The 9,876-nt window shown below is 39.4% G+C and overlaps 1 protein-coding gene across 1 annotated transcript in view; it reads right to left on the bottom strand.

Annotated features, from left to right (window-relative positions):
* Positions 1-3,367: 3,367 nt before the first annotated feature.
* Positions 3,368-9,876, bottom strand: part of hs6st3b (heparan sulfate 6-O-sulfotransferase 3b) — an 81,264-nt gene continuing 74,755 nt past the window's right edge. Inside the window, exon 2 of the mRNA XM_023272426.3 lies at positions 3,368-8,989. Coding sequence (XP_023128194.2) covers positions 8,227-8,989 — 763 coding nt within the window. The 3' untranslated portion in view covers positions 3,368-8,226. The remainder of the gene's footprint in view (positions 8,990-9,876) is intronic.

The raw sequence follows: 9,876 nt of genomic DNA, 5'->3' as shown, positions 1-9,876 counted from the left end.
TGGAAAATTTTTTTTGTGTGTTTCAAAAGGTGTGGCTGCATTAGATAGACACAAATAAATACAAATTATATTTTTTCTTTTTGTTTATTGTTTACAAGAAAAACTAATAAAACTAAATTCTATCAAAATGACCAAATACTTAAAATTTCTTATTTTTATGGAACCAATTAATTTAAGTTTTTAATGACTTTTTTAGGATTTGTTTAGTATTATTGCTGTGATTGTACTAAAAGAAAATGAGCTGGACAAGGGCACGTAAGAGTGATTCTTAATGCAATATTTCACAAATGTATGGGCTGTCCGGAAACTTTTTTTCACCTCTGTATATCAGTATCAGTTTATATCAATCATGAAGAACTCACATTCAGAATAAGACAAAATCACTTAAAGATCTTCCGCTGTCTATAAACATTTTCACAGTTTTAATTATGAAAACATTATATGCATAGAATTATTTAAATTCTGAAAGTTTAGCTCATACAATTTATGTGGAGTGTATTTAAGTGTTGCGATCCTGTCTAGAGGTAGAAAATTGCAAAATGACATTTGATATGAATGTGTTTGAGAGATGTGCCTGTTTAAATAGGCAACATGCAAATTACGACTTTTTTTTCTCCATTCATTGCTGTAAAAATGTTCACAGAAAATGCAGGAAATCTTTTGTCTTCACATTTAACAGTACTAAGTTTAAGAGCAGCTGCATGGTTTGACCAGTAGATGTCAGTCTTGTCTAAACTATATCTTTGTTCCAAACCCAGAGGCTCAACATGAGACATCAGATTGGTTTAGAAACAAAACAGTGGGGTTTTTGTGAGGAAAGAGGGTAAACAAAATTATGAAAAGTCAATATTTGTCATGTTCAAAATCTATTCTCCTGTTAAACTTCCCGTTTTGTTTTTAAGAAAAATTCTTGTTCATCTGAATATAATTTAAGCGCCACACAGCATGTAAACCCTTTTTGTAATCAAGTTCTTAGCTCTGTTTTACCTCTGCAGGCCACCGTTTGGTGTCAGGCACCAGATTTTGTGCTGATAGTAAAAGCTCAGGAAGTGAACCACTGTCTTGGAGCAACACTACTATTTTTTCTTGTCATTACACACTTCCTACAGTTAAACGCTGATGATAATACAGTCGTACCATCTGGGTGGAAATGACTTTGCTGCAGTCACTGGCTTAAATGCTGAGCTAGTCATCGATACTGTACAACCTGAGGGGAGGCAGAAGGTTGTGCATGTTAGCTGAGGCAGAGACATGTGTGTTGTGCACCATGTTAACTCAATACGAGCATAGAAGCGCATTGGGTATTAAATGTACTTTTCAGGAAATACTGCTACATGTAATACTAATTTTGTGATCTCATAAAAACTGCTGTTCAAAGTTTGTGTTAACTCATAGTTTGTTCTGTGATTATACAGTGAATTTCTTGAGCCATCTTTGTACCTGCAGATGTCTTCCCTTCATAGGTTGCTATATCTGGTGCAGCGGTTGGCACTGCAGCCTCACAGGAAGAAGGTTCAGGGTTAAACCTGCTGGTCTCCCTGCTGGTCTCTGTTGGTTTCCTTCAGCTTCCTCCCACAGTCCCACAGTCAAGTTAATTAGTGATTCTAAATTGGCTGCAGGTGTGAATGTGAGCGTGAACGGCTGTCTGTCTCTCTGTGATGGACCGGCGACCCACTTCGTGACCCTCTATGGGATTAAGTAGATGTTTTTATCTGGCTTATTAGGAGCAGATGTCTGCCAGTTGATTATTGCAGTGAAAGTAAAGTAAAACAGTAAAAAAATATTAGGACAGTATGATGAGAAAAACACTGCACTTGTTTATATTTAATTAGGTCTTATGGAAGCACCAGATGCAATATATTTTTTTTTACTTATTCACCAGAAAAAAGCTAAAAAACCGCCTCAGGTGAAAATCAAGTTTCTTACTTTTTAAATTTTTTTTTTTTAACCTTGTTAGTATTTCCACATGATGGTATTTAGAGGCTGGGAGACACTTCAGGGGCAAAATAAGCAGTCAATGCAATGGCTAAACATTTCCACCTTAAAACTGCAGCATACTGATGACTCAAAAATATAGCTTCAAACTTCTTCAACTAGTCCTGCCAAATTGCGAGATGGGGTTTTCTGTATCATTGTTTCTCTTCAAAACTGTTTCCAGTTGAATGGCTGAATTACAACTAGAGTAGATGAGTAGTAGTACAGAGGTGGGGGCTTCACTGATCTGCACATTCTTGAGGAGGCAATGCTGTGGAGTTACATCTAAGGAAGGAAGGAATATTTATCATGAGGGGGAAAAAACATGCTAGATATGTAACTCTGAGAAACAAAGATGAGTTTTTAGGGCTTTAATCAATGACTGGAGAGGAACTTTAAAATAGCCAATTCATCTGAATATGCACTTCTGTAATTGTGTTGCACGGACCAGTTCAGAGTCAGTACATATGTTCTGCGTAATATCCTTCTTGACATTTTGCAAGATTAAAAAGTGTCTGTAAAGCAGCCTCGCAATTTGTTCTGTCTCCATAGCATGGAATGGAAATGTTCTTTTTTCTTTTAATTGGTTCAAAGATGATCAGCAAGTTAGAGCACAGGATAGTGATTAATATACGTATATATGTAGATGCATGCATGTATATATGTATATGTATGCATTACATACAGTCATGGAAAAAAATATTAGACCACCCTTGTCATTAAAAACAAAGGTTTTGCAATCAAGTACTAACTCCTGTGTGTATCATGTGACTAAAACAGACAGAAAAGAAAACATGGAATGCCTAAAAGCATTGTTTTTGGCAGTACAATACCAAAGCTACTGATGTAAGAGCTTAAGTGATTTGGTTATTATCAAGAAAACCATGGAAAATGGTCAGATATCAGCTCTTAAATTAAACTCTTATGAGATATTTTTGTTGTTATCATTATATTTGTCCAAGCAAATATACCTTTAGTTGTACCAGGCATTAAAATGAACAACAAAACAAGGGTGGTCTAACAATTTTTTCCATGACTGTACACGTTGAACCACACAAAGCAACTTTATTGGAGCATTTTTCGTAAATAAAAGAGTTTTTCATTTGAACGTTTTTGTTTGCAGCTTAAACATTAAAGCTTTAGTTACCACCAGATCTTTACTTTGAAGTTTACATACAGTGGCTGATAGACAAACCTTTAAGCAATATTCATCAGGTTTAGTGACAGTTTGTGTCTTTTTTTGCCCCTATTCCACTGTATAATGGGACACATCCCAGCATCATGTGTTCTGAACAGAAGATACAAGATATAGCAGGCAAGAGCATTTCAATCAGTGTTTGCAAAACTCAATAAATACTACAATGTGAATATAAAGACAGCAGGCACCATAACGTCATGGCCATTCAATGCATTTATTTCTGATGTGTTTAAGCAGAACTCACTCATTTTTTCAGGTCTGACAAGAAAAACTGGCAGATTAAATATAACACGCCGAAAGGCTTTTAGATTGTTCTTTTCATCACAAGACTTTTAATATGTACATAGAAATTCTTACACCGAGAACGCTGTCCTACATCATTACTGATTACCATCAGCCAAAGCCATTCTTCAGCTGTTAAAACCATTTAAATAAACAGATAAATCAGCTCTCAGAGAAATGCGCTTTCATGGAGTGGCAGTACATGTTCATTAAACTCCTTTAAAAGAAGTGGCATGTCACACATTTCTGGGAATGGCAGTATAATTTTGATCGCGAATCCATGTTTTATTTTTTATCACTTTATTTACATCTTAATCTGAACTGCACCTCTCTAATGGGTGGAAAGTCTTGCAGGACGCCATTTGGTGAAGCGAATGTGTAGAAATCACAGACATGAGAAGCCTAAATTTCAACAGCATTTTCATGTTTTAGTCTTTAACTGTTGAACTTTGATATTTTCTGTGCCCAGAAAGGTAATAAGCAGAGAGGGTTGGCATAGACAAAGCTCGGCACAAAAAGGGCAAACTGCAACTAGGAGAAAAATTGCTCATGAACAAATGAGACCTTTAAAAGTGAGCTTTTATCTATATATATTTTTTTCGATTATATCCAGGCAATGAATGCACGACTTGTGAATTTTATTGAATTTACATTAATTCAATGATAACACACACACATACACACACACACTCCACCACTCACACATATGTATACGGATAAAACCTGGGTTCCTAGCACATTTCCAAGTGTTTCATTAATACCTATATGGCATTTCTACTGCTCTTGCCATCTGTCACTGGGGAACATTGTAATTTTGCAACACAGCAGCGCTGCATGTAACTTTCTTTAAAAAATGGTACCACATTATATACAGCATTTCCTCGTTTCCTGCAGTCATTATTGTCTTACACAGTACCTATGTTTATACTGCACAGTGAAATCACTTTGTAAACTGTTGGCTGTATCATAAAGTGATACCAAGGAAAACAAACATGTCTTTTTGGCATTCTAAAGGAAATCTTCTCGTAGTTCAACTGCAATAGAACTAACGGTAAATGCTTTCACTGCGTATTTGGTTGAAGAGGTGCTCAGATTTTTCAAAGGAACACTATTACAACTGGCTACAATAGACATTTTCATAGTAAGAAGAGCACAGGTGTTACGATAGCAGGACCTTGAAAACAAGCAGATAAATGGAATATGGTTATTATGTGTTTTATTATTTACACACGTGCTTTTCTTACTGTGACATGTCATGACGGTTTATGTGAAAAGAGCATTAAAAAAATATTCCATTGCAAGTAAACATTTGACACGAACACGCAATCATCTGGTAAAATTGCAGCAGTTTTTGTTGCTTTTCAAGAGAGAGCTTCTTCTATATGTTCTGCTGACTGGGTTGGAACGCCAGAGCACTGTCAATCAAATTCAGTGGTGCAAAGCACATTTGCTAAAGTGCTGTATTATAACAAAATTTAAAAGTACTTTATACTCTGCTTGAAAATTTCTCTCAAAACGGCAAAACATTTCAGAGGGATTTTTACATTGAACTATAATGCTTTTTAGATGAAAAGGGCCCTATCACCGATGGCTTGTTATGAAATTAGATGTTCTTATTATAATATTCCACTGCTACTTCACGAATGTTACATGAGCTCTATTATGCAAAGGACAATTCAGTACTCAGTTGTAATGGGGTTAGCTACACTTGAAACAATTGGCTGTTATCTATGTGTGATGCACCTCATCTTTCCTGTGCCCCATCCATTCATCCACCCATCCATACACTTTCAATCTCACACAGACACTAGTGCATCCATACAGACGGTTGCCCCCCAAAACACCTCCCAGCAGCTCCAAACACCACAAACCACACATTTACTGCCCAGCTGGACGGATCACTCAGACGAGACGGAACAAAACGAAGCAAAACGGTGCCACATGAGGTATTTTATAAGCAACTGCAATCAGAGAAGAAACATGAGAAATTACTGTTACAATAGCAGCCGCTATGTGACTTCAGTGTTGACATTTACGGAGCATTTGATAAGCAAAGGGCTGCGAGTGAATAAGAGATAAGAGACATAAAAAGCATCACAGCCACTGAAGCCTATTTAACCAGATGAAAACAAGCTGGATTTGAGGGGCTGGAAACTATCAGGCGGAGGGGAATGACAGAAATGTTTTATTTCTCGTCTATCTGCTTTGAGGCTCATCTTTGTATCCCGGCACTCTGCTGCTGTTAGAGCGCTCTCACTGCCCACAGTGCAGATGCCGTCAGCTCTACAAATATGTAAAAGCAGCCAGTGTGACAGGGAGGGGCATGAGCACTGAATGCTGATCAACTTATTCACAGTCAGGCCACATACCAGCCACACTGACACATTTCATCACCTGTATTATTTACCAACTTTTTATCTCTGCAACCCACTACTTCAAAAATACATTACTGGCAAAATATGCTTTTTCGCCACTCACACGTCGTTCTAACCAAAAAGTACAGGCAAAGACTGAAGTTATTTTGTTCAGCAGCGTGCCGTCTGACTGCCATGGGACTGCCTTTGTGTCATCTTTCGGGAGAAGTGTTAAAGTCTGCGAGGTACTGCACTTGAGAACGTAATATAAACTGCCAGTCCAAAGTTTGGATGCACCTTCTCATTTAATGGTTTTTTATTCATTTTCATGACTATTTACATTGTAGATTCTCACTGAAGGCATCAGAACTATGAATGAACATATATGGAATTATGTAGTAAACAAAAAAAGTGTGAAATAAGTCAAAACATGTTTTATATTTTAAATTCTTCAAAATAGCCACCCTTTGCTTTGATTACTGCTTTGAACACTCTTGGCATCCTCTCCATGAGCTTCATGAGGTAGAACCTGAAATGGTTTTCCAACAGTCTTGAAGGAGTTCCCAGAGATGCTGAACATTTGTTGGTCCTTTTGCCTTCACTCTATGGTCCATCTCATCCCAGACCATCTTGATTGATAAACGGTACAAAAAAAGACATCGCAGCCTTCCGACTTCCTTATTAAAAATTACACAACGCAGAGTTGAGGGGTTTTTGAACCAGCCAGTGGCAGACTGTGACTGTGCATGGTTACACATGCATGTAGAGACCATCCCTTCACCTTTTCTGGTCGCACAAAGACAAGGCAGGTGGAACCAAAGATCTCAAATTTGGACTCATCAGACCAAAGCACAGATTTCCACTGGTCTAATGTCCATTCCTTGAGTTTCTTGGCCCAAACAAATCTCTTCTGCTTGTTGCTTTTCCTTACTAGTGGGTTCTTAGCAGCTATTTGACCATAGAGGTCTGATTCACAGACTCCTCTGAACAGTTGATGTAGAGATGTGTCTGCTACTAGAACTCTGTGTAGCATTTATCTGGGCTCTAATCTGAGCTGCTGTTAACTTGCCATTTCTGAGGCTGGTGACTCGGATGAACTTCTCCTCAGCAGCAGAGGTGACTCTTGGTCTTCCTTTCCTGGGGTGGTCCTCATGTGAGCCAGTTTCATCATAGTGCTTGATGGTTTTTGCCACTGCACTTGGGGATTCACAGTTTTTGCAATTTTCTGGACTGACTGACCTTCAGTTCTTAAAGTAATGATGGACTGTGGTTTCTCTTTACTTAGCTGTTTGGTTCTTGCCATAATATGGATTCTAACAGTTGTCAAATAGGGCTGTCACAACTGTGTACCAACCTGACTTCTGCACAACCCAACTGATGGTCCCAACCCCATTAAGCAGGCAAGAAATTTCACAAATTAACCTTGACAAGGCACACCTGTGAAGTGAAAACTATTTCAGGTGACTACCTCATGAAGCTCATTGAGAGAAGATCGATGGTTTGCAAAAGCTGTCATCAAAGCAAAGGGTGGTTACTTTGAGGAATCTAAAATATAAAACATAGAGTTCTTTCACAATTGTGTGTTTGCTACATAATTCCATATATCTTGCTCCATAGTTTTGATGTCTTCAGTATGTACTTATAATGTAGAAAGTAGTAAAAATAAAGAAAAAACACTGAATGAGAAGGTGTGTCCAAACTTTTGACTGGTAGTGTATATTGCACTGTAAACAAAATATCAGCATGAGAGACAGTCTTTTATAATTTGATTTCAAGATGGGTACTGCATGCATACAACGTGGTCTTAAGAGAGGCTTTAAAGTAAAATAAAAGGCATACATTGTGGTCATTATTCACTTTGACTCTGCCCTGTATATCTTTTGGAAATCATTCTTCCCAATTTTAAGTATAATGTGGATGTGTGACATGCAACCATCAGTTCTTCTTCTACAACTCTCAGTTGAAATATGTTTTCTGCCAGTTGCAACGTAGACAATATATTCAATGACGTTCAGCAATTTTGTCAAAATAAAAAAATCTATAGCAGCTTCTTTTGATTTTTTTCTTCTTATTCCCCCTCAATTTATAATCTCATTCAACAAAATATAAATAACCAAGGCAATAATTAAATGACAAAATATATGAACAGCATTTAAAGATTTAAGACACCAAAGGGGCACTCCAAGACAGAGCTGCTGTGAGACTCACAGACTTGGCAGTTTTCGTAAAGAGATTGCGGAGCACTCGGATCACACTGAAGCTGACAAAACAGATAGATGCAGGAGACAGATTAATGGTGAGACACAAAGAGAGACGCAAGATGTGCAAGAGAGAGTCAAAAGAAAGGTTTCAACTAGTCTGTGAGGAGTCTCTATCAGCTGCTCTCTCTTGCTCCTCTCTCTTTATGGGATCAAAGCCTCACCAATGGGCCACTTGGCTTGTGTAGTCCTCAGTGGTGGTTGGAAAATCACTGTCAGTTTCCTTCTCCAAGCCCCCTCCGCCTCCTCTGTTCCCGCCTCCTCTGTGTTTGGTCGGCCACGGCCTGCCCTGCTCCCTCTGCTCCCGCAGCCAACGCCGCTCCTCGCGCCTCTTCAAGCGCACTTCCTGGTGCTCCCTCTGGCGGGTGAACTGGAACCGATGGAGGAACAGGTCCTTCGCGTACTCGTACAACTGCACGTCCAAGAAGTTGAGCTCCTCGATCCGTCTGCGCACGAGCTCGCTCAGGTCCACGTTAGCGGCTCGCGTGCTGTTGATCTGAGTGAAGGCGGAGATGAAGCGCAGGCTGAACGTCCGCTCAAACAGGTACTGCGTCTTGCGTTGGAACTCGGTCAGGCCGTAGAAAGCCATGTTCTTCAAGTTGCTCATGGCGCTGCCCAGGAGGATTTCATTGCGCTGGCTCTCGTTCATGGAGGACAGGTTGTAGCAGCCCACCAGGCTCAGGTCGGCCAGCATGCGGACCTGACGGTTATTGGCCAGGTTCGACGGGCAGTTCATGAACTCTGTCAGGGTGACACCGGACCAGTCGTCCCCGCTGTAGCAGGTGGGCAGCTCGTCTTGGGTGGGCGAGCGTCCATCACACATATGGAGGGCGGTTTTCCATGTGGCTCCTCGCTGGACGTGTTTCCACTCGCTCAGGTAGCGGGAGACTGGGTCGCGCAGCATGGTGATGTAGTAGAAGTTCCTGCAGCCAAAACAAACACAGTTAGAAAGCTGTGAGCACATCACCATCACAGAGGGCTGCCCCTGCATTGTGCTGACAGATGGTGACTTTTGTCTGTGTATGAAACTTCAAGGTTGAATACTAATTGGCAAACTGAAAGTCTCACTAATGAGATTATTACAGCTAGTTTCTATATATTGCCCTTGGAAAAAAACTGAACCCTTGCATCAGAGCAATGAATTTACAAAACTGTTTCCATTCCACAGATTTCTCCCACCTGCCAACACACAGAATAATTGGGACTCAAAACATAGTGGTAATCCGCGGACATAGAGAGTGTGAGTAAAACTGACCCAACTAAAACCCAAAATACATTGTTCCAAAATAATGAGGTTTCAGCTTTTGTGCCTCAATTCTGTAGCATTTTAACAGGATATCCTGCCCATTTGCTTGCCAATCACAGCAGGGCTTACAGCAGAAAACACATTTGATTGGCTTTTTGGTGGTAAACAAATGGTAAACACTCCCACACACAATGACACATGATTAACTCAATCATTGTCTCTGAAAATGGAAAACAAACATGGAGTCCTAACTTTGATTCATCAGATTCAAAGAGACTGACAAAGGTCTTTGATTGGATCAAAACATCTTCTAAAATTGACAGCAATATCACAAAACAATTCATAAATATCAAGTTCAAATATGACTTTCATGACAAATTATATAAAGATTGATTTTTTTGTCTTTGGAGAGACAACCCACACAAACAAAGTTAAAGTCGCCCTTCATACCAATGTTGACCTCCAAGGAGCTGAACTGGACGTATGTCAAAGCACATTCTGATGGAAAACAAAGATTGGACAGGTGTTGGCCAGGTAAACCTTTCCTAAGATGATGTCCTGAGA

Source organism: Amphiprion ocellaris, chromosome 11 (assembly GCF_022539595.1).
Source record: "Amphiprion ocellaris isolate individual 3 ecotype Okinawa chromosome 11, ASM2253959v1, whole genome shotgun sequence".
Classification (NCBI taxonomy): domain Eukaryota; kingdom Metazoa; phylum Chordata; class Actinopteri; family Pomacentridae; genus Amphiprion; species Amphiprion ocellaris.
Note: the sequence above shows the minus strand (reverse complement) of the source record. Positions and strands in the feature narration are given on the sequence as shown.